The following is a 26,118-nucleotide window of genomic DNA, read 5'->3' on the forward strand; positions in this document are numbered from 1 at the left end:
TAACGCATCAGCCATGATGAAAACTGAGTTAATATTGCCAGAAATCACTAAGAATACATTGTGAGGGGTCATTGTCAAATGAGATTTACTGCTGAGTAGGTGCTGAAGAAGGATCCTGGTTGTGGATCGTTGCTAGATTATTAAAGGATTTTTTTAAGGATGATTTATAGGATGAATTTTATATAGATAACTATGTACAGATATGATAGATTATTTTGTCCCTGGTGATGGGCATTTCCCTCTGTTCCACTTCATGGTGGGAAAGAAATGCCTCTGTACTAAAAGAGCCCTACTATGGATGCAAGCTACAACTCAGTGGAATTAGTGCTGATTTGACCTACTGAGAAAGGTTTACAGCTGTATTCTGCAAACAAGTGAGCATGAAGAGCCTGGACTTAAAACAGTATAACCCTGTTTACCGATTGGGGAATTGTAGCTATAGCCTTCCTGCTTCAACCGCTGCATCATTAATGGACATTCATTTAGCACTGGAACCTAGCAAAGTGCTTTTTTTGGTGCAATACTCCTTTATTCATCATTGGAAGAGTCTGGTTAAGGCTTCTTTGCAGGATCAGACATACGGGAGTAGCAACCTCTTAATTCGACATGACCTCTCATTTGTTTACACATTGAAGGGTGAGTTAACGTCTTAAAAGAAAGAGAATCCTTTTCAAGAGCCCTTCAAAATGCTCTTGGCTCAACTCTGCTGGACCCCAGCATGAGTGATTATATAAATAATACCAGTGCATCATTTCTGGTAGACAAGAGGCAGAAAGAGTGCAGATTTGCCTGCAAAGGCAACTGACCTATGAACAACTCATGAGTGGTTGGAAAGGCTTGTTTCTATTGACAAACGTTGCTGATTCAGAATAGTAGGTTTTGTAAAGAATCGCTAAGGTAGGTGACTATTATTCCCATCTAACAGATAATGAGCAGAGGCTAAGAAGTAGGGCATCGCCCAGTGCATTGTGTGTTATGCAAAACCCATGATTCTGTGGTCAAGGCAGCCCGCAGATCATCTGCACACCTTTTGCAGTAAGTCACTACAATTATTTTTGGTGTATTTTCAAATGAATGAATAGCACCAGCATTGACAAGTTAATGAGATACTGCCATTTCTTTGTCACTGACATGGAGTTTGCTAATAACTGTGCCAGAAATAAAAGCTCTGGCGGGGGGGGGGGTGTCCTCCCCAAAATGTGAAAGGAAATGTTCCATGTTTTGAGTTTAGCAACTAGTTTGGGGTGCAAATTTCTCTGGATGGGTGACTGAGATGACTAAAGGTTCTTTTACTTACTATAATGCCAACTCCAGCCTGCCACCACCACCCCTTTAATATAGAGGAAGGGGTGGGAATTGAAGCAGATGAACAACCTTGTTATCAACTGGAAAATATGAGCTCGTCTTTCAATGTCCAGAATTTGTTCTGGAACATATGAAGCGGCCTTAGATCATGTCAGACTAATTGTCTGCTTGTCCAAAATGTCAAGCAGCCTGCTGTCTGCTAGCCACCACTTGCTAACTGGGCCCTTTAAACTGCCAAAAATTGGACTTGAGTTCTTCTGCATGCAAAATATACACTCCCGCTAACATTTGTTTATAAGGGCGTTTATAAACCACCAACTCATAATGAAAATATTGTGGCAGCGTACACCAGAAATACAATAAAAACATCATGGAATGATAAAACACAGGCATGAATGGCTTGTACAACTAGTATAAGGTCTGGAAGGTGCAATCTCATTATAGCACTTCTATGAGATCACTCAGGTTCCTGCATTTTTACACCACTTGTTTTAAATAGTGCCCATGATGTTAAAAGCAGTCCACCTCCAGACATGAGTGCAGCCAAGGGGGAGGCAGGGGGCAGCTGCCCCCCTAAAAATCAACACATATCAATACCAATCTGAGGTTCTGCCCCCCTAAAAAAAATCCTGGCTATGCCCATGCCTCCAGATTGTTTCTGTCAGTCTCCACCCTTAACTGAACAGATGTGTCTTGCCTTAAAGAAATCAGGATCTCCTCTGAATCCAGTAACAGCATGCTAGGTAAAAATTAGTGGGATAAAGTTAATTAATAGTGAGAGGTGCAAGCTCTGATGGAGCTTGCACATTTGTGCACAAACTGATCTCCTGCTTCAAATGCAAGAGCACATGAGCAGTCTTCAATAAATTCTTAACTCCAAAATTGTCACCACTGTTCTCATTCTCTGAGCTTAACCTCAGAAGCTCTGCTTAACTCACTGCCTGAAGGCAACGAAAAGATCCCATGGGGAGGTGGGCTGGTTCAGGTGCAGGGGACTGGAGGCGGGGTTTAAATAATAATGTAGAATATCAAGTGCTATTTATTTGTGGAGGCAGAATTAACAGCCTCAAAGCAGCTGCGTATCTTACTATAGAATAGAGAATATTGTTGTTGTTGTTTAGTCGTTTAGTCGTGTCCGACTCTTCGTGACCCCATGGACCAGAGAACGCCAGGCACTCCTGTCCTCCACTGCCCCCCGCAGCTTGGTCAGACTCATGCTGGTAACCTCGAAAACACTATCCAACCATCTCGTCCTCTGTCGCCCCCTTCTCCTTGTGCCCTCTATCTTTCCCAACATCAGGGTCTTCTCCAGGGAGTCTTCTCTTCTCATGAGGTGGCCAAAGTACTGGAGCCTCAGCTTCACAATCTGTCCTTCCAGTGAGCACTCAGGGCTGATTTCCTTCAGAATGGAGAGGTTTGATCTTCTTGCAGGTTTGATCTTCTTGCAGTCCATGGGACTCTCAAGAGTCTCCTCCAGCACCATAGAGAATATACAATATTAAAAAAAGTTTTAAAAACACACATTCTCCTATGTTGTGTGTCTTGGGGCCAGATGATTTCCAGTGGAGTCAAAATCAGTCACAATATTTTTGTGCTAGACCTCAACAGGCTAAAGTTCAACAGCAGTCAAGTTCATGGTCTATACACCTGCTATGGGCCAAGCCCATACTACTAAAGCAGACCAAGTATTAGCACAACCCAAACCAGCATGATGAGAACCACAAGCACTAAGCAAGCAGGGACACAGCAGTGAACACCATCCCTAGTGCCAACCCTACTTAGAAGACAGTTGTGTGATCTGGTCTATGAGCGGCTCAGGTGTGGGGAGCAAGAAGCCTGAGAGGAAGGAAGGGTTTCGAGGAAGAAGGTGCAGAACTGTGGAAAGAAGGGAAAAAGTACATGAACAGAGTCAGACTCCACATGCTTGGGTCAGTTCCTGTTTTTTGCTGTGCTCCTTAATAATAAAGAGATACAATTTGGAGCTTTTCCCACTGGGCTTCTTAAAGAGAGTGTGGGAAACACCCCCTAGCTACGGCCCTGCCTTGTTGCAAAGAGTTAACCTTCTTCTCCATTGCTAGTTCATATTATATTTTAAGTCTATCACAGCTCTGTTATATTCCTGTCCAGCGACCTTCATAGCCACAGTGAAAGGCAAAATTATGGTTTGTAGTGCAGCGTCAAAACACAGGAACATTTCACCTGAATTGATAGTGCTATTGTTAATCATAACGGTGTTAAGTAAGAAACTTACCTAAATCTGTGTGACTTAATTTTTTAAAAAAAGGATTCCAGACACTACTGTCGCAAACCAAAACTTGGATTTGCATACAAAAGCAAAGGAAATGCAGTATTATAATAAAGCAAAAACAAAGAAACAACTATTATGTTTAAACATTTGTCTTTTAAAATTAAGGGTGCAATCCAACTTTTGCTTACAAAATTTCCTGTTAAAATCCCTAGACTTTTCAAGTACTTGACTTGGGATTGAATTGTGTACTTAATGTGTGTTTGTATGTGTGTTTTAAAAATATGTTTTCAGCTTTCAAATACGAATAAATGTACATATCAATTATAAGGGAATTAGGAATGCCCATATAATATTTTTTTTGTACAGCAGCAGAAATGTATACCTGGAGTGGTAAAATTCCAAATATGCATTAAAGAAAACAAATGTGTCAATTTGATCTGCAAATATTCACTGTTTTACCTTTAATGTCAGTGGAACTTGAAGCAGATCTCTGAATGCTAAGCTGAATCCTCAGACACATCTTTCAATGGGCTAAAGAATGAGGTGCATTATTTTAATGCTTTATTTATGCCCCAGTTAGAATGGGCTTTCTGTACCTGCCACTGTAATTTATAGTAGCAGCTGAATAATAAAGCATAGTTATGAAGTTTTGGATGAAAATGCTCAAGGTCAACTGTCAGCTTCCAGCTTCCTAGGTGGAGCAGAGTGACCTACAGCCCAGTGTCTAAGAATATGTTCCTTGCTTGAGACTGAAAACTCCAAAATTAAGTTTGCTTGGTTGACAGTGAAATCCTGAAAATGTCTGCTCAAAAGTAAACCTGATTTAGTTCATACAATCATAGAATTGTGAAGTTGGAAGGGACTATAAGGTTCATCTGGTCCAGGTAAGTATGTGCAGGATTGCAACTAGTAAGTATGTACAGGATTACAGAAGCTAGTTGTTTTTCCTTTACAGAACATTGTTCGCAAAGACGTTCCTTTGTTAGGGCAGAAGTATATGTTACAAGAAACACAGCAGCCCTGTGACTGAGCTTTATTAAGCCTGCAGGGGAATCTTTGTGAATCTGGAAGAAGAATTCATTTTTTACCATAGAGATTTGATACAGACTTAAGGAGAGCCTGTTGGATCAGGCCAGAGGCCCATCTAGTCCAGCATCCTGTTCTCACATGCAGGAGCCAAGCACAAGAGCACTCTACCTCTCTATGGTTTCCAGAAATTAGTATTCAGAAGGTAACTGACTACAACAATGGAGGCAAAGTATAGCCATCAGTAGGCACTGGTAGCCTTATCCTCCATGAATGTCTCCAATGCTCTTCTAGATCCATCAAGTTCATGGTCATCCTGTGGGAGCAAATTCTGTAGCTTATGCACAGCATGAAGAAGTATTTTTGTACGTTTCTTGAACCTTTCAACATTTAGCTTCATTGGATGTCCATGAATTCTAGTGTTATGTGATACAGGGAAAAACTTTTCTCTATACATTTTCTCTACACCATTCATAATTTATAAACTTCTATCATGCCGCCTTTTACCTTTTAACTATACTAAAAAGTCCCAAACTTCCTCATAGCGTGTCAGGGACTCAGCGGGAGCGCAGGGAGGAGAGGAGATGGAAAGCGAGGGGGAGCAATCCGAGGGCAGCGTAGGAGAATATGACAGCAGCTCGATAGATTCCATGAGCCTCTCCAGCGAATCGGAAGATTCACAGAAGGGGGCGCCGATGGGCAGGACAAGGGGCGACCCAAGGGGGACACCCCAGAAGCAAGGGGCCAGCGGGGACTCCCAGAGCAGCAGTTGCAAATCAGGACCAGCTTCCCCACCAGAGCGTAGTGGGGGGGAGGAGTTCCAGGTGTCAGAGCCCACACATGCACCACCAGCGAGAGAAGATGAGTCAGGGTGGACCACGCCTCCATCAGAGAGCGAGTTAACGGTTAAGAGGAAAGTTGCAGGCTGGGCACGCGCGCCAAGTTCAAAGGTACAGGCGAGCGGCACAGAAGGTAGCCCGGATAGGGAACCAGGTCCTAAAGCCCGCCGGAAGGAGGGGCAAGAATCGTCAGGGTCAGCGTCAGAGGAGTCCAGGAAGGATGAGACCCTAGCGGGCAGGAGGACCCAGAGGAGAAAGGAATTTAGGAAGAGGTGGAGCAAAGCGAGAGTCTTAAACTGGTGTGGAGGGGGAGGAGACTCAGACAGGACTTCGCCGGTCTAAGGTCGGGACGTAGAGCTGCACGCTGCGGCTTTAAAATGGAGACTGAATCTCAATAAAGACTTTTGTACATAACTACAACCTAGCGTTGGTCCTCTGTGAGCTGGGACCTGGAGGCAGCTCTGACAGTAAGTCCTGTCTCAAATTTCAAAGAACCTCGCAATGTGAGAGGACGCAGCGAGGGGCGAAGATTGGTGCTTCGCGAGCTCACAAAAGCAGCACAAGATGACTACAGAAGAACGACTGGCAGCTTTGCAAGAAGCAGTGGTACAACTTAACGCAGAAATACGAGCGGCAAGGAGGAGAGAAGAGGAATCAGATGCTGTCTGCAAGGATCTGCAAAACAGGTTGGAAATGTTGACTAAACAGGGGCCACCGGCAGCCAAATCCGAAGGGATCGGGCTCGGGAAGAGAGGGGGGAGCCTGGTGTCGCATTTCGATGGGAGTCTGCAGCAATATCCTAACTTCAGAGCAGACGTAGTTTTTGCGCTAAAGTTGCTGGAGAAGGACTTTAGAGATGAGCAGGAGAAAGTAGGCTTCATACTAACGCATCTCCATGGAGAAGCTAAAGCGTGGTTGCGCAATCTGTGGAGAGATAATGATCCAGCCCTCCAAAACGCAAAAGCCTTCATTAAGGCGATGGACGCTTGTTTTTTATCAGAGATAGATGTGGATGTCGCTAGAAGAGAGATTCACGGTCTGAAACAAGGCAGAGCCACTGTAAGGCAATATCATTCCCGCTTTTTTGCATTGGTCAACGCGCTGGGATGGGAAAAGGACTCAGCGTCCGTCAGGGACCTGTTCTGGGAGGGGCTCAACGGGGCTGTGAAAGACGAAATCGCAAGGGGGGAGAGGCCAAGGAGCACTCAAGAAGTGGTCCCGAAGGCGCTGACGATTGGGGTGCGGCTGGAAGAACGTCCCTGGAGCAAAGATGAAGGGCGTTGGGGACGCACGCCAGCAAGGGCACCTCCTTTCTTTCCCAGAGACTCAGCGCGCGCTCAATCCACGCCTCCACTGGGAGGGGGAGAGGAGCCGATGGAGATAGGTGGTGCCAAGGCTCAGTCAGCGACCAGAGCCCTCACACCAGGAGCAGCCAAGGTGAAGCCTCCTAGAGGGAACAGGAAGTGTTACATCTGCGAAAGTGCTCAGCATATGGCAAAAGAGTGCCCCCAGAGGCTCCACAAGCACAATGCAGCCTCAGCAAAAGTAACAGAAGCAGTTCAGCAGAGGGAACCGCAGCAGGGAAACGACGAAGTCTGGCTGGAAGCAGAGCCGCTGGGGCCCAGCCAGACGAATCAGTAAAGCAGTCCCCAGGAATCTTACAGCCCACAGACCCCCTCCCGCCCAAACCAGTGGTGCAGCTCACCGCAACACTCCAGCTTCCCAATGGGCTCACCATGGAAGTGCCTATTACCATTGACTCTGGTAGCAATGCAGACTTTATGGGGGTGGATTTCATCAAGCAACATAGCATAGCGCTCCTGCCTGCCACGATGCCCCTGAAAGTAGTGACAGTCGATGGAAGAGAATTGCTGGGGGGACAGGTGGTACAGCAAACGCCGCCAATGGTGATGCGCATTGGAAATCACCGCGAAGTCATCAGCTTCAACGTCACCCAACTGTCAGACACGCCCATAGTGTTGGGCATGAGCTGGTTGGACAGGCACAGCCCGGCATTGGCATGGTACCAGCGTAAATTGACCTTCTGCTCCTCCTACTGCGCAGAACATTGCATCATGACTAACCAGGAGGACGAGGGGCAAGAGGATGACCCACAGCTACAACTGGGCATGCTGCAAGCTGTACCCGACAAGTACAAGGCGTTTTTGGAGGTCTTCTGCGAGAAGGAAGCGGACAAGCTGCCTCCCCACAGACCCTACGACTGCAAGATTGACCTCCTGCCGGGGGCAACGCTGCCGACCGGAAAACTGTACTCCATGTCTGAAGACGAACTGCAAGAGCTCAGGGAGTTCATAGATCACAATTTGAAGCGGGGATTCATCCGAGAATCCAAAGCAGTGGGGGGCAGTCCTGTGTTCTTTGTGAAGAAGAAGGACACGCCCCAGAAGAGGCTTGTAGTTGATTTCAGAATTTTAAATTCGAAAACCAAGCCCACGGCTTTCCCGATGCCCAAGATCGACGACTTGCTCGCGACGGTGAGGAAGGGACGCATCTTCACCAAGCTGGATCTACGAGGGGCGTACAATCTTATACGCATGCGGGAGGGCGACGAGTGGAAGACGGCCATGTTCACGCCCTTGGGCACCTATGAGTATAGGGTTATGCCCTTCGGTTTACAAAATGGCTCCCACTGCTTCCAAGCATTCATGCATCACGTGTTAGCGGGGCTCCTCTACAAGAAGTGTGTCTGCTTCCTGGACGACATTCTGATCTTCTCGGAATCGCAGGAGGCTCACGAGGGAGATGTCAAGGAAGTCCTGCAAAGACTACGGGAGCACAGGCTTTACGCCAAGCTGGAGAAATGCCAGTTCGACATGACGGAGGTGGATTTCCTGGGCTACAAGCTGTCCGACAAGGGAATCGCCATGGACAGTGCCAAGGTACGATCAGTACTGGACTGGAAGAGCCCGCGCAATCGGAAGGAGGTCCAGAGGTTTGTCGGCTTTGCTAACTTTTATCGCAAGTTCATCAAGGGTTTCGCTATGCAGACGGCGGCCATCACGGACACCCTCAGCTCCAAGAAGAAGAAGTTCATCTGGACGGAGCAGGCGGAGCAGTCCTTTCAGAAACTCAAGCGTCTTTTTGCTTCCGAGGAACAACTGCTGCATGTGAACCCCAGCAAGCCCATGAGGGTGGAGACGGATGCCTCCGACAGAGCCGTGGGGGCAGTCCTGTTGCAGCGAGACCCGCAAGGGGATTGGAGGCCGTGTGCTTTCTACTCCAGGAAACTCAGCAAGTCGGAGCAGAACTACACCATCTGGGACAGAGAGTTGCTGGCCATTCATGCAGCATTCAAGGCGTGGCGGCACTTCCTCATCGGAGCCAAACACACGGTGCAAGTTCGCACGGACCATAAGAACCTGGAGTACTGGCGCACGGCGCGGTTCCTGAACCAGAGACACATCCGCTGGGCGGAGTTCTTTGCGGATTTCGACTTCAGGATAGAATATATCCCCGGAGACAACAACGTCATGGCTGATGCGCTATCCAGGAAGCCGCAGTATCTGGAGGAAGCAGCACCGGTAGCGGCCAAACACATTTTCGCACCCAAGGCGTGGGCATGCGCTTCTGCCACAGTAGACCTGGAAGCGATACGGCGCGAGCTGCTAACAGATTCCTTCGCGCGCTCCAAGATGGAGGAGGTGCGCAGCGGCACGGCAAAGGACGACGAGTTCCAGATACGCGACGGACTGCTCCTCCGCAAGGGGGCCATCTACGTACCGGGAGATGAACTCCGCGCGACAGTACTGCAACAGCTACACGACGCACCCAGCGCCGGACATTTCGGCAAGGAAAAGACAGTGGAATTAGTAGCCAGAGACTTTTGGTGGCCCAAGATGCGGGGAGAAGTCGCGGATTACGTCACGAGGTGCGACACCTGCCAAAGGGCCAAGCCAGTACACAGACCGCCGGCGGGACTGTTAGAACCGCTACAGACCCCGTCCGAACCGTGGGAGAGGGTAGCCTTGGACTTTGTCACTGACCTGCCCAGCTCGAGGGGCAAAACAGCAGTACTCGTGGTAGTCGACATGTTCACCAAGATGGCGCACTTCATTCCTTGCGCGAAGGTGGCCACAGCGGAACAGACAGCCAAGCTGTTCATAGACCACGTGTTCAAGGTGCACGGCCTGCCACGGTCTATCCTGTCCGACAGGGGGCGCCAGTTCATCTCGAGTTTCTGGCGGAAGCTGATGGGAATCCTGAACGTCAAGGTCAACCTAGCGTCGGCAAGACACCCGCAGACCAACGGACAAGCGGAGAGGGTCAACGCCGTCATGCAGCAGTACCTGAGATGTTACGCCAACCAGCAGCCCTCGACCTGGGTGGACTATCTGCCCCTGGCCGAGTTTGCCTACAACAACACACAACACGTGTCCACGGGGGTGACACCGTTTTTTGCCAACCACGGGCGACATCCCAGGACCTTCCCGGGCTTAGAGAAAGAGGGGGAGGGGGAGCCACAGGGAGCAGAGGCATTGGCAGAGGAGTTACAGGAGGTCCATGAACAGCTCCGTAGACAGTTAGACCTAGCAAAACACGTATACAAGATGCAAGCAGACAAACACAGAAGAGTGGGGGAGGACATACGGGTAGGGGACTGGGTCTGGTTAGCGGCCCAGGCAGTGCCGGCCAGATCCTTAGCTAAGAAGAAGCTAGGACACAAGCAGTTGGGCCCTTACCTAGTCGAGGCACAGATCAACCCAGTGGCTTTCCGTTTGACACTACCGGAGGGTTCCAGAATGCACCCGGTCTTTCATAGATCGGTGCTAACGCCCTACAAGGCACCTCACAGGTTTCAGGAGCCAGGAACAGCTCCCAGTCCGCTTAGAGATGCACCCATGACAGGGGGGTCGCCGAGGGCGGGGCCACTCAACGAGGTGACGGAGATTTTGGACTCGAGATGGGGGGAAGGGGGCGTCGAATATCTCATCGCAAGGGAAGGTGCCCCGGCCAGCGCCAACAGCTGGGTGCCGTACTATGCGGTGGAGGAGCACTACCTCAAAGACGAGTTCCACGCACTCTTCCCACACAGGCCCATGCCGGAGGATTATTTTGATGAATATCTTTTCACCCCCACACTCTCAGCCAGTACGTTTCAGGGGTTCTCCTCGGCTGAGGAGACGGTTCCAGAGACTACCTCGCCGGAGGGGTCGGTCTCAGACTTGGGTGCGGAGCGCTCTTATTGGTGGGACACGCAACCCGAGGAGGAGTGGCGCAGGAGACTGCTCAGAGGGCCCTGGCACGCAGACTACCCAGAGGAAATGGGGGAACAAGGGGGCATGGACGGGTTGGGGGAGGATCCTGGTTTCGAGCACGCCGGCAACGAGATGGAAGCGGAGGAGAGCGACGTCGATGTACCCGTCACGGACTGGCAGCATGCCAGGGGGGAAGACCGGTATCCGGCAGGCACCCCCATAGCATTGGAGCACCCGGAACCCACGCCAGACGAGGGGGAGGGGGGAAGGGGGGGCTTCGAGGGGGGGATGGATGTCAGGGACTCAGCGGGAGCGCAGGGAGGAGAGGAGATGGAAAGCGAGGGGGAGCAATCCGAGGGCAGCGTAGGAGAATATGACAGCAGCTCGATAGATTCCATGAGCCTCTCCAGCGAATCGGAAGATTCACAGAAGGGGGCGCCGATGGGCAGGACAAGGGGCGACCCAAGGGGGACACCCCAGAAGCAAGGGGCCAGCGGGGACTCCCAGAGCAGCAGTTGCAAATCAGGACCAGCTTCCCCACCAGAGCGTAGTGGGGGGGAGGAGTTCCAGGTGTCAGAGCCCACACATGCACCACCAGCGAGAGAAGATGAGTCAGGGTGGACCACGCCTCCATCAGAGAGCGAGTTAACGGTTAAGAGGAAAGTTGCAGGCTGGGCGCGCGCGCCAAGTTCAAAGGTACAGGCGAGCGGCACAGAAGGTAGCCCGGATAGGGAACCAGGTCCTAAAGCCCGCCGGAAGGAGGGGCAAGAATCGTCAGGGTCAGCGTCAGAGGAGTCCAGGAAGGATGAGACCCTAGCGGGCAGGAGGACCCAGAGGAGAAAGGAATTTAGGAAGAGGTGGAGCAAAGCGAGAGTCTTAAACTGGTGTGGAGGGGGAGGAGACTCAGACAGGACTTCGCCGGTCTAAGGTCGGGACGTAGAGCTGCACGCTGCGGCTTTAAAATGGAGACTGAATCTCAATAAAGACTTTTGTACATAACTACAACCTAGCGTTGGTCCTCTGTGAGCTGGGACCTGGAGGCAGCTCTGACATAGCGGAATTGCCCCATTCCCTTGATCATTCTGCTCACTCTTTTCTGAACTTTTCCCAATGCCATCATCTCCTTTTTGAGGTGAAATGACCCAGATGGGAGACACTATTCCAAATGTGGTTGCACCATAGAGTTCTAAAAATTATGATATTAATATTTTTTATTTTCAATTGCTTTCCTAACGATCCCTAGTACAGGATCTGCTACATGCTAGATCGACATCTTCCTCATCAAACCATCCACTATGACCCCAAAGTCTTGTTCCTCATCAGTCCCTGCCAGTTCAGACCCCATGAACTGGGATAGATCGGTACGAAAAGAAACTGAAAACCACTAGTTCCGTAAATTTCACTTTCTGGCGCTTAGAAGGTAACTCTGGTCCCCTTTAATATGCCACCACTTTAGCCAACAATGCCACATGTTTGCAAATTGTTTTCTGAGACCATGAAGGCTAGGAACATAGCATTTAAAAGGGGGAAGAGACAAGCTGAAGAAAAACCCCTAGAGTGGGAACAGTGGTGAACAGACTTTGTTTGTTTTTAATGCTCAACTTGTGATTAGTCCCATGATTTCAATGGAATTGTTCATGTGATGAAAGTTAAATGAATCTGAGAACTTTCTGAAACTTTTAGAGGTTCAACACAAGACTTGATATTGTTTAACAATTTTAATGACACTAGTGAATGGCTTCGATATAAAGTGCCCCACGTGCGAATGGAAAGCACTGCTGCTTACACCTGGGGAGGCTGCTGACTCCTCTCCAGTTCCCCACACAGCATCACAACCATTGTGTGGAGTCCCAACAGACTTCAAAATGGCTTTTCATCAGAGTGAAGATCCCAGGCAGCATACAGAACACAATGCTTTTTTGTTTTAAGCTCCAGTGCCCTTAAATTCCTCCCTGATCTTACAGGTGAGCCCAATGAAGATGTTAACATTGCAAACTCTGGCTTGCAAACTGGGAGCCAGCCTTCCTCCTCCCCAAACAGATACAAATTTCTCAGCTTTCATCAAATGTAGCCACGGCTTAGGACTATATATCCTCAACAAAGCTGGCAATGGTTAACATTAGGTCCCCATATGATTTGCACATCACTTCAAATGCTGCTTGTGAAAATAGCTTCAGGCAAATAGATCTGTTCTGCCTTGTTCGCAAAACAAAGGCGGAGCAGATAGCACGCCATGCAAACAGTGACGTCCAACGACAGAGTGCCTCTGTAATGAGGATCATGAGGAAGAAATGAAGGCAAGCACATCTATGCTATCTGCAAATGAAAGCTATTATTATCAGACCGAAAATCAGTTTCTCCTCCACCCAGCACAGCGCTCAAAGACAAACCAGCATCAGCTGGCATAAATCAGCGCAAAATTGCACCACTCGTGTTATGGCAATTGATATATAGCACTTATTCACCATGGTTGTTTTTCTCCTGTATTATCTTACAGCGATACATACAAATTCTTTTCTTAAAAAAAATTGAGGAGCCTTGCTGAGAAAATATACCATAGCTGTGCATATTCATTTGTTTGCAGGTAGATATATAATGCCACATTTATGATGTTGAGTGGGGGAAACACAAGGCCAAAAGCCGGAAGTCAGGCAGAAACTGTTGAACATTTCATGTGTATTTCAGGGAGCCAAGGAGAGGCAAACAGCAATTCTCCATTTGCTCTGAATGAAGTATCGAATCAAATGTTTAATTTTCAAAAATAGTCATTAGACTCTTGGTTGTTTTGGGGCCTGTATTTGGTTATCATACCTAGATTAGTGAATTAGGCCTTGAAACCCCTGCACTGTGACTGGTTATTACTCAATGGCTTCAATATTTCCACGCTATAAGTAGGGGCAGACTTCTGTAATATTTCATAATACGGCGCACTGTGCAAAGCCAAAATTTGGTGCCCCCAAACGGATCTTCTCAATTTTGGGCCGCTCGGCTCAGCACCCTGTGGAGGGAAACCGCCCGCACCGCCCGAAATACAGTGTTGCTATAAGAAGTGTCTATAATTTGTGAAAGCTCTTTCTCTACAGTGAAGTGCTGTGTTGAATTTTTGTTGTGAAGGTTGTCATTTCAGGCATCTCAACAATGGTCATATGCCTACTTGCAGACATTGCTTCACTTCTTTGCTGTCCCTTCTTCAGGAAATGTATCCTGAATGGGGACACCATTGCTCCGCATTGCATTACTTTCAATGGGCTGAGCATTCAGAAGTGCATCCCAAAGTAAGGGAGAATGGGCCCAGTTGTTTTGATAAAGCGTATGGGAACATCCTATTACCCATTCATCGCCTGTTCACCTTTTCTCTTAGAGAATAACAAATGAACAGAGTATGGGGTAATGACAATTTTCCTGCTTCTTTGTTTGTTTGTGCGCTCTCCCCCCCCCCTTTTTTATCTTGTCCCCTCCCCAGGTGTTTCACCTCATTGGCCCCAAATGGCAAACACACTTAGAAAATGCCAGCAACAGCTTTTGTCCCCTAATCCTAATTGTCATGCAGGGGCAGGGCAATTTCTTTTGGCATCGCAGCTACCACCCCATCAAAAACCTCCCCCACGTGACAACTGGTCTTTGAAAAAGCTTCCTCGTGGTCATTTTGGGGGGAAGTCACTGATTAAATGTTGTGCAAAATGTTGGAGCCTAAAGAGATGTAAGGAAGGGCCCACGTGATCTTGATTCCATAGCACACTAGCATAAACACTGACAACTGGGAAACGCTGGCCTGCGAGTGCTCCAGTTGGAGAACAGCCTTTACCAAAGGTGTCATGGGCTCTGAAGACACTCAAACTCAGGACGCAAGGGAGAAATGTGCTAAGACGCTTGGCAAATCCACACCGTGATCAACTCCCGCCCGGAAACCAATGTCCCCACTGTGGAAGGATGTGTGGATCCAGAATTGGCCTCCACAGTCACTTACGGACTCACTGTTAAAACCGTGTTTATGGAAGACAATCTTACTCAGATACAAGTGATTGCCAAAGAAGAAGAAGAAGAAGAAGAAGCACGGTGCTCTGGAGGAAGCGAGTTGTGACTCCAGCTACTCTATTCAACATCATCAATCAAATTCAGGAAACTTTTGCACATACCAAGAAGCCTCTACCAGTGCACTCGCTGATTCCCTCTGCCTATCCTGCCCTTTCCTGCTTAAAATGTGATCAGACCTAGGCAACAGGGGCAGGATTGTGGGTGGGGGAAGGACTGACAAAGAGAGGCACGCACACAGAAATGTTGGTGCCCCTGGCCCAGCTACTCTTTGCACTCTTGCTACAGCAGCATATCCGCACAGGGAAGCCTATTTTCAAGTGCAGATTCTGGTCACGGGTTCAGGGTCAATGTATTCAGGGTAAGAGGAAACACAAATAATCCATCCCCACTTTATATGTTCTACACATGCAATAACCCTCTGTGGATATAACTGCATCATCCTGGATTTCTGGCTTCAGCACAGATTGCTGCATAGAATTGGAACAATCTCTTTAATCAAACATTAACTCCACGGTGCCCTGTTGCATTACCAAGGTCTCTTAAATCTATATTAAAAAAAATAATGCTTAGACCAGCTGTTTTTAGGTTCCCTGTACTTCGTATCATATTGTCCTTAAACAGAACTATAACAATTTCTGTTTATCTTGCAGTTTATTGTTGGATACTAGATAGCACCTTTAAGAGGCCCGAAAGGGTGGCAGAAATCATGAATGTCGCAATAAAAATATTAAAAGGGGAAAAGTCACAAGAAAGTGAACTGAATTTGTTGCAACCCTGAAGAAAACATACTTTGAACAAGATGAAATGAGCTTTGTAGACACAGTCTTGCAATGACATACCAGTACACGCAGCACTACAGAAAAACATAACACAGGGATTTGGAAAAAACTCATTCTTGCTGGTGCAAGCAATTAAATACAATCATAAACACACCCTGTGCTCCAAGGTAATATCATTTTGTGGTAAGAGCCACATGGCAAATGAACAATCCCATTTTCTTTAGGTTTTCCAAAGGCCTAAAGAAGAAAAGTAAAATTTGAAATCTGGATTTTTCTAAACATGCTGAAAACCACCTTGCGCAAGAGAGAAAATGGCTGCAGGTATTGCGATTCTTGAAATAAATTCAGAGCTTTATTAGCCGAAAATAATACTTTTCAAAAGAATACCTAACCCTTTCAATATTTTCAAAGGTAGGCAAGATGACATAGTAGTTAATTCGTGTAAGATTTTAGTGGTACAAAATATTTTTTACAAAGCCTTCTCACTGTGTTTCTATGAAGTGGCATAGTATCAGTCCCATTTTTCAGATGAAGAATAGAGGCTGAAATGTAACTTGTGTACACTGTCCTATGAGACAACACCCTGGCCCTTGACACATATCAATGACATCAACTAACTAATTATATTGCAAATTGAGAATTTTGCAGTTTTGCACAAGTGCAAATCAATCAATCAAATATTTATTCGGCTTTACGCCCATCATGAAACACAACACAACAAAACAAATCAAATAAAACAGCGGACTCATACAAGCCACAAGTAGTATAACACAGTTCACAACTCACAAGGACAATATTAGCCAATTCATAAGAAAAGATTAAGATTAAGATTAAGATTAAGATTAAAAAAAAAATGCACTACACTAAAATCAATATCTGATGTCGTTATAGAAAATTCTTATAACTATCAATAATCAGCTAACATTCCATTCCGTCTCTTGTACGAGAGGACGGCTGTTAGGAATTTAGCAACCTGTAGAGTAATATAAGGATCCACATCTTGAAGAACCCAGGCAAGCTGTAGGTCTACTGGTTTGTCAGCCATAGGTTGGATTATGGAGTTTAGTATGCTAGCACAGGCTGAACTGTACAAAGGGCAGATAAACATAACATGATGTAGAGATTCAGATGTTTTCATTTCACAAGCACACATTGAAGGGACTTGGGGCCCTTAGTGAGTCTATGTCACAGCACGTTTGTTGGAAAGACATTAAACCTAGCTCTAATGAAGGCATATCGGTGAGACGCGGCCATAAGCGATGTTAAGTAGGACGGAGTGCAGTAGATAGGGGTTATGCCGAAATTTAACGGCGAGCAGACTCCACCACCAGCTACGAAATTTTGGTATAGCTCCGCATCATCCAGTCTTTGATTTATACACCTTTTTGCCACATTTAAATCCAGTTTAAGCAATTCAGTGGGCAAGATCTCATAAGACAGCAATTTGGCATGGATTTTTCCTGACCACAAATTTGTGAAGTCATCTCGCCACATGCATTGAATGAGATAGTGGTTCGGGAGTTTATGCCATAGGGATATCCAATATATCAAAACTCTCCTCCATATAACTAACTCCACTGACGGGATCTTCATTTCTAAGCGAATAGCCGCATTACTTACGCATGTTGGTAATTTTAAAAGTCGGCGTAAGAATTGGCTTTGAAGTGACTCTAATGGTGAGAGGTTTGCAAAGGCAGCCCATAAAGGTGCAGCATAGGCCATTGTGGCCATCACTTTGATGCTATACACTTTGATGCTATACACATCAACTAACTAATTATATTGCAAATTGAGAATTTTGCAGTTTTGCACAAGTGCAAAATCTATGCCCAAAAGTACAGTGATTCTTTTGAGAGCACTATTGAAAAGGAACTCAATTAGGTACCAGTCCCGGACATCCTTGGTTATTGCTCAGAACGAAGAACGGGGATTCAGCCTGGGCTGGATGGGGTAACACTCCCCCTGTATACACAGGTTTGCAGTTTGGGCATGCTCCTGAACTCAGCCCTGAGCATGGATGGATGGCCAGGTCTCTGCAATGGCCAGGAGTGCATTTGCACAGTTAAAGTGTGCTAGCTGCATTCTTGGAGATGTCTGATTTGGCCACAGTGACATGCGCATTTGTTCCATTCCCCTATTAATGTAACGGACTCTACACTTTGAAAAGCATTCAGAAACTTCAGCTGGCTCAAAGAGCAGCAGCCAGATTGCTGACCAGGGCTGGTTATAGGGAGCACATGACTCCCGCATTAGAACAGGCTACTGGTCTGTTTCCAGGCACAATTCAAAGTGCCTGGAACTTTGACCTATAAAGCCCTACACAGCTAAGGTCCATGCTATCTGAAAGACTGCACTCTCTTATTTGAACCTGCCCAGGTTTTGAGGTCTTCAGGGGACGCCCTTCTCTTGGTCCCACCACCCTCACAGTCAAGCTTGGTAGGGGTGTCAGAAAGGGCCTTCGGACTTTGCAATTCCCTCCCTAGAGAACCCAGACTGGCTCCCTCCTTGTTCTCCATCCACCAGCAAGTGAAGACTTTCTTGTTCCAGCAGGCTTTGTGGGATTGGCTGCTTTTAGTTAAAGGGGTGATGCCATGCTGTTTTTATTGTAATTATTTGTATGTTTTAAACAGATTTTATATACTGTACGTAGTTTCAATTCTATCAGTGTTTACTTGTTTTTAAATTATTGATTTGTCTGTGTTTTTAGCTGTGTTCTTTTTTATCTGTTAGCCACCTTGAGTCCCATCAGGGAAAAAAGTGAGGTATAAATAAATATATATAATAATAATAATAATAATAATTGCTCCTCCCCCCCTTTTTAACAGATAATTTTAACTTCATTGAATTTCTGCGTTATTTCATATTGTGAATCACTTTGTTATTGCTGCAATGAGAATCGGTACGTATTTTAAAATAAACTGAAATAATTAATACAAAGCACATTTGACCTCAGTAGTGCCTTGCAAACAATTCCTCCTCTTGCATTTATATGAAACTGCTCTTCAGTACCTATTGTGTTATATTGCTCAACAACTAAATTTCCCCGGTTTTCATTACTGCATGGCCTTCAGTAAAGTTCAAAAACTTATCACCCCTACCAACACAGAATCCCATCTGATTATTTAAGGACAGCTCTGAATAATTTGACTATGATTATGTGGTTGTTTTCTCTGTTTCTCAAAATATGTCCCAATGTGAAGAGTAACACAGATTGATCACGAGTACTAGTATATTCACACACCAATTACGAGCATTTCCCCCCCTGAAGTAATTTCAACAGCCCCTTGTTCTCAAGTTAATGTGGAGTTGATAAACCTTCCATTCCCAAGTCAAAGCAAAGCATTTTGTTCTGGTTTTACTCACCTCCGCCGTAGGTAGCAGCCAGCATAATTGAAGACACCCATGCAATCTCACTGTATGATGTGCCAAAGAAATCTTGGATTTCTTTGAAGAAGATTGCTATGCCTTTGGGGAAAGCATATGAAAATCCAATGGATATGAATGCTCCAAAGACCACTACCCATCCCCACCCTCCATCCGGAGGGGTATAGGCTTGGCTTGTGTCTGCTGGAAGTGGCATGTCAAGGTTAAGTTAATTCCCTGTAATTCCCTTTTTTTCTGGAAGCCCTGAAAAACAAAGTGCACACTCACAGTCTTTTATCAGATTCCCACATATAGTTAACTCAACTCTCACACACATTATTACCCATTCTCCCTTTCTCATTCATCTTGGTATTATTATTATTATTATTATTATTATTATTATTATTTATTAAATAAATCCTGTAGCTCCTTCAAGAGGCACAACAGGTATTTCTGGAAATCTTATCTTAGGAAACGTTTACCTGCCTATGCTTGTCAGGCTTCTTTCACTGGAGTTTGTTGTCAAATATGGATGGGATGGGATCGCACTGTTACCTCTTTCCATGATACAGCCAACACCCACATAATCAAACTGATGGTTATGTTTTCTAAGAAAATGAATTATTTATATGTGGGTTGATGTGTTACAATCTTGGTAATGTTATTGCTTTTTTAATGTTATTTACTCCCAAAGGAGCCCTGGGTGGCAAACACAAACAATAAATTTTTTAAAAAAAAATCTGCAATAGTTAGACTGGGAAAGAAGCTTCTACAGTTGTACCTCAGATCTCAAACGCCTTGGCTCCCAAACAAATCAGCTCCTGTACGATCAAATCCCAGAAGTGAATATTCTTACGAATATTTTCAGAAGCCAAATGTCCGGCATGGCTTCTGATTGGCTTCTGGGCTGCACTTTGGTTTTAAATGGTTCCGGGAGTTGAACAGACTCCCAGAACGCATTCTGTTAGAGAACCAAGGTACGGCTGTATTTTAAAAGCTTGTTGGAAGAAGGTCTTCAGTACATGCTGGGGGGGGACTTAGATGGTGCATGTCTAATATTTAATGGGAGGGAATCCCAAAGAGTAGATGCCACAACACTAAAGGCCTAATTTATATATAGTGCAAAACAGAACTCCCGCTCTTGTTCTTATTATGTATTTGGTGTTCTATTTTGTACCTTTATGCTGTGATCCACCCTGAGCCATAAATGGGCTGAGTATCTTAAGGACTGCCTACCCTACTTTGAGGCTGTCCAACCATTAAGGACCTCATTGGGTTCTGGGTGCTTCCAACTGGGTAGCTAATGGAGAGAGGCACCTTTTCTATGATGGCACCTCATCTGTGGAAATCCATCTCTGTAAAATTTACTTGGCACCAGGTTTTTTTTTTAAAGAAAATGTTATATACCTAGGGCTTTAATTGTGTTTTTTAAAATGAAGTTTCCTCTTCTTTTTAATCTGCTGAAGACTATTGTATTGGATGATTTAGAACTGGTTTTTTATGCTGTTATTGATTTTAAAAGAAACAGTAGCAAGCCACCTCAGTAGCAAGAACTGTAGCAAAGAAACAGTAGCAAGCTACCTACTGTTGGTAGGCAAGATATAAATATTTAAAGCAAATTTCAAGCTCTACTTTGAACTTAAGCTAATGGCAAAATCGTAGTTGATTTGAGTGCCTTCGGATTTATTTTCCTTTTTTTTGTACCCATAAAGCCCATAGAAGTTAATTCTAGATTCCTGCAGGCAACTTACTAGCTGGCTTGCCTTTTCTATATGAGCATCAAGGTTGTTGTTGTTTTTTTAAAAAAAATCCCTTTACAGTAATTAACTTCAGAGGCGGTTATTACTTAAGACCAGAAGCCATGTTAAAACCAGTTCTTTGTCTCTAGGAACTCTTCTTGAACAAAGGTAGCCGACTAAAGCTGTAAACTGAGGCAGGAATCTGATACAATTTATTCAGCTTTTCCCAAGCGTTGCTTCCACTGTTTTTTGTTTTCTCACACACTCATGGCATATGTCGACCAAAGGAAGGCCTCATATGATTTTATTCTACTAAATACATTAAGCCAACCATGTTATTTTTGGCCCTGTGTCCTGAGATGCCATTGTTTGGGAAGAGACCAATACACAAATCTTCTCCGCAAGGAATGCAGATGCATACAGAAAATACCTTGCACAGCACATTTACGTAGAACATGGTCCCTTCACATGTGAATTAATATGTACAAAATGCATGTGTGCGTTTTCTCTGTATTTTAGACTTGTATGAAGCAGCGTGCAGATTGCGCAGTTAAAGCACACACATATTACCGTGCTGCATCTCACAGAATAGGCAAGCTGCGCATCACTGTGCTTTCATACCTCAGAAAAACTGCCCCAAATGGCCTAATATGTCCTTTTGTGGTGTTGATGTAGAATATACACAAAGAGAGGATATACACAATTCAGGCAGGGGAAGCGAGTGACCTTTAACATGTGACTGCCCTTAACATGATGTGAGCATACTCTCAATTTAAGCTCAAAGTTATCTATATCTTGCAGGAATGCTGGGCAGTAAATGAGTCACACAGCTGGCCACCCAAATTTTCAAATTCACGCTGCAAGAGGGGGGCTGGAGGGCCTTGTAAGCGTCTGCGCAGGATTCCTGCTTCTACACGCACCGGGCCAGCAAAAGCTGCTACGTATACGCGTATACGTATACGCAAGAATTTCTCAAGCTTCCCCGATATCCGAGGAGGATAAATAGCGCGCGAGAGAGAGACGCCCTCCCCACCAGGCACACGAAAACAGACACGCTGGCATAGGGCGCGCACGCAGCACCGTCCACGATGCACACGAGCGCACGCCTGGAAGTTTCTCTCTTTGCTACCCAAACTCCCGAAGAAGTTTGGCGCGCTTTCTCCGTCCGGGGCTCAGCGCCTTCGCCTGCGAGCGCGCGTAGCCCCCGGAGCCTGGGGCGGCGCTGCTCTTCTTACCTTCTGCTCCCTCCGGGTCGCCCGGTGTCAGCGCCCGAGTGCACGCGGCGCCTCGGAGCAGCCTGGCGGGAGGGAAGCGAGGAGGAGCCAGGGCGGGAAGCCACGGGGAGGCGTGGTGCCCGTGTTCCCCCTCCGCCGGGCTGGAAAGGCGCCTCGGAGCGAAAGCCTGGCTTCGGGGTCGCTCGCAACCTGGGCCCCTTTTCCTCGCTCGCTCGCTCGCTCGGGCGGGATTCCTGTCAGAGCATAATGCCCCCCACCTGCCTGTGGAAGTGGCTCGCCGTGGCTTCCAGCGCTGCCCTTTCGCCTCGAGAGGAAAAGTACAGAAAGGGAGGTGCTTCGTGGTAGCTTCATTCGCAGCTTTCTCCCGCGCAGGCATTCCCTAGAAATGATCCCTGATAGTTAACTGGCGCTATTTTGTGAGGCTTTGGCAGGTTCTAACTAAAGGGGCAGGAGCCCTGTCCTCCCTTGAATCTGGCCTCCCTATTGGGGGAGGGGGGCTATTGGGTTGTTTTTGTTTTTATTATGTATTTTGTGGATTTTATATTGATTTCATTCTGTGAACCGCCCTGAGCATAGCTGTCAACGTTTCCCTTTTTCTAAGGATTCCAAATAGGATTCCTCGCAAGAAAAGGGAAAAGTTGACAGCTATGGCCCTGAGACCCCTGGGTATAGGGCGGTATATAAATTCAATTAATGATGGTGATGATGTAAGCTTAGTGAAATGCCACCTGCTCTACCCATCATCGTCACATTTCTATCTAATTTTATTTATTACATTTATATGCTGCCTGTTCTTCCAGGGAGCTTAAGGTGGTTCTCCTCCCCATTTCATCCTAATAACAACCTTGTGAGGTAGGTTGGGTCTGAGCAATGGTGACTGGCCCAAGCTCATCCGGCCAGCTTCATGGCTGAGTTGGGAATTTGAAGCCTGGTCTCCCAGGTCATAGACCAATACCCCAGCCATTACACTACACTGGCTCTCTGTCCCAAAGGCATGCAGAAGGTCCCAGGTTCATTCCCTGGCATCTCTACCTGTGGCTGAGAAAGTCTCCTGCCTGAGACCCTGGAGAGCTACTGCCAGTCAGTGTAAACCAGGGGTAGTCAATGTGGTGTGTCGTCCCCCTGCCCAGATGTGATTGGGCTATAACTCCCATCACTCCTGACCATTTGACCTGCTGGTTAGAAATGATGGGAGTTGGCATCCAGCAATCTCTGGAGGGCACCATGTTGGCTACCTCTGCTCAATGCCCTAACTCAGTGTGAGACAGTTCCCCATGAATATTCTCTCTCTCTCTCTCTCAGGCTACAACCCCCACCCCATGTGGAATGATAATGCTGCCTTACCTTACAGGGGTGTTTATTTATTAAATTTCTGTCTCACCCTTGCTCCCAGACCATCTTCAAGGGCAGCCCCACATGGAGCACATTGCAGTAGTCCAGGTGGGAGGTTGCTAGGCCTTGTGCTGCAGAGGTCAGGCTACCCAAGTCAAGGGAACTGCCATAGCCTGTGAACCCATCTAAGCCAGGCACAAGTACTGCTTGCCACAGAGGCCACTCAGGACTCCATGGAAATCCAGAAGTACCTGTTCCTTCAGAGGGCTGTAAGGCGTCCAAGAACAAGTTGTCAGCACATCCGGGTTAGCGCGATCGGCTAATGGCGGATTCCCTCCGAGCTCCGGAGGGAATCGGCTCTGCTGAAGACGGGTCTTACCGCGCCAGCGACGCGGGGACCCTTAGAAACCACAGGCGCGGAAGCCTGTGGACTTGGTGACTCGGCGGGCACCTTTAAGCGCCTTCCCCGACCCACGAAGAGCCTTTTTAAAGGCTACGGAGAGGGTACGGGGAGTGGCGTGGTGCTGTGAGTAGACCACTACTTCAGTGGAGCAAAGCCGCGCAGCCATGGCCGGAGAGCGCTGACTTTTTTCCCAAAATTCGGACTGGAAAAAGAACAACCCGTGAGTAGAATGGAATCTGGACTTTAAAATTTATACCTTTGAATTCGGTACAACCGGGGGATGTGCTAAAGGGAAGTCCGCACCCCCCCCCTACCTACAAACGATTTAAAGCAAGGATCGGAGAACTAAGGTGGAGAGTACTGTTTTTGGTGTCAGATAAAAGATACTTCCAAGAATTTGACAGAAGAAGTCTTGTGCTGGAGAGAAAGTGAGGAATTTTGGAAGTTTTTGTGTAAAACCCCCCCCCCCCGAACCCGGGAGCGTCCTGTGTGTGAGCCGGAGGAAAAAGAATAAGGAGTTTGACAGCTGTCAAAGGAGCTGTCAAACGGGCGGCTAAAGTTAAGAACTTTGTTATTTAATGACTCTCTGAATTAAAAGTGTTGCATTTGAATTGAGGTGGTTGGAAACAACGTAGTAAACAACAAGTAACGGACTGTTGGAAAAAGGACTATCAAGTAATTGGAATCCCCCTAGGGGGAACTAGAGACATTACAATGGCTGCAGAGGGAAAATTACTGGCAGAGATAGAAAAAATGTTTTTTCTCGTGGGAATCCTGCAAGAGCAGAGTACGGCTATGAATAAAGAACTTATGACCTTGAACCCTAAAACAAACAACTCTGCTGAATGCATAAAGGATTTGACTGATAAGGAATCTGCAGCTGAACCAGAAGAGGCGTTTTTGGAATTGGTGGAGAGGAAAGAAGGAGTGAAAAAATTACAGGAAAATACCAATCAGAAGCCTATATTGTCAGGAAATAAAGAAGAAGATCTTTGGACTACAAATCTGCGAAAGATGAGAAAGATGAAGGAAGAAGTCCCTGGAGTCCCTGGAATACTGGAATTTAAAAGAATAAAGAAATATGATTGGGACTTCCTCTTTGAATATGGGAGATCAGCTGACCTTTTGCAGCAACTGCTTTTAAGTATTTTGGATGGAAGAAAATTTGATGTGACTGTGACAGAACTCCTTCGAGACCTGAGGACCAACAAAAAGGGTTATCAACAAAATCGGCAGAGAGAGACTGACAGAGACTTGAAGGCCTCGGATGTGAGGAATCCGGGCTAGGAACTGTTTTTGGGGACATCTGCTTGGGAAGGGATGGAAACTGGGGTAGGGAGGGAGGGGAGAATAGAATTTCAAAATTTTATGATTTTTGTATTTGGCCATTATGACATATAACTAATTAATATATGAAGGGAGAAATTCTTGGAAGGGAAATTAGGTCGACCTTAGAAAAAGGACTTAATGTTTATAATAGAATTGGATAAGTTAAATGTGGATAAGTAAAAAGAGCTAAGTTCCAAAATAACAATAATATGTTAAAGATGGGAGATAAGAACTTGCTGAATTAATTATTGGAATTGGGATGTATGAAGAGGGGGTGGGGGGAAGTCAGGGAAAGGGGGTAAAGAAAGTAAGAATATGAAATTATACATGTTTTGTTTTTGTTTTTGTTTTTGTTTTGTGTGTGTGTGTAAAATGTGAAAATCTAATAAAAATTTTATTAAAAAAAAAAAGAACAAGTTGTCAGGCTAGTATTTCTTCACAAGAATTTTGTAAAGGTTATAGCTAGATCATGCAAAGTGCTTTGAACACTTGAAAACATCATAAAAACTTTAAAGTACAGTATTATTATTTATAGGAATGGTTTTCAGAATTAATAACGATGGTTAACATTTAAATAGCACATTTCAAGAGTGCAAAGTGTGTTTTTTTAACATGCATTAACTGAGTAATTTCAACAATGACTGCCCAATCAGATTGCTTTTGATTGCTGCTTTTCACCCTCCGTTACCTGTTTTAGTCTCTGCTGAGTAACTCGCTAAAATGCATGTTGCGGTGTTATTGTTCCTGTCTATTATGGTTTGATGCTTTATTGTAATACTGTATATGCTTTCAACTGATTTTTTAATCAGATATTGCATGCCTCATTTTTATTTAAAATATTTCATTTTTTAAAAAAACCACACAGCTGACAAATTTATTAAATTAAAACAGGTCACTATAGTTGTTCCCAAATTTCAGGTGGGGTGGGGGAAGGGACTAAGGCCAAGAGAGAGGGGCTTGCCTATGCCTAAGATAGTAAAGAATAACTCTCAAAAAATGTTAAAATCTGTAAAATTCACATCAGAGCAGAGTAAAATGGCCATTTTGCTTCCTTGCCTTTTTGTGGCATTCCTGAAGATTGTGTATATTCACCCCAAACTGCACTGCCCATATTGAAAATGTCCCAGTAAGGTGATTGCTACGGGAAATTCATTATTGTGTACCGTGTCATGTAATGAAGTTGGTATGACCTCATTTTCTTGGTGGTGGTGAGCTCATTGTTTTAAGTTATAATGAAGCGATTTCATGGAGCCAGAGATGATGGGGTCC

General features: G+C 45.9%; 1 protein-coding gene across 1 annotated transcript in view; it reads right to left on the minus strand.

Annotated features, from left to right (window-relative positions):
- Nucleotides 1–21,886, minus strand: part of LOC307208665 (monocarboxylate transporter 2-like) — a 35,053-nt gene extending 13,167 nt beyond the window's left edge. The window contains exons 1-2 of the mRNA XM_079963516.1: nt 21,786–21,886; nt 18,812–19,075 (exon numbers count right to left, since the gene is read on the minus strand). Coding sequence (XP_079819642.1) covers nt 18,812–19,028 — 217 coding nt within the window. The 5' untranslated portion in view covers nt 19,029–19,075; nt 21,786–21,886. The remainder of the gene's footprint in view (nt 1–18,811; nt 19,076–21,785) is intronic.
- Between the last annotated feature and the right edge of the window lie 4,232 nt (nt 21,887–26,118).

The sequence above is a fragment of the Podarcis cretensis genome (genome assembly GCF_951804945.1).
Source record: "Podarcis cretensis genome assembly, chromosome: 2".
NCBI classification, from domain to species: domain Eukaryota; kingdom Metazoa; phylum Chordata; class Lepidosauria; order Squamata; family Lacertidae; genus Podarcis; species Podarcis cretensis.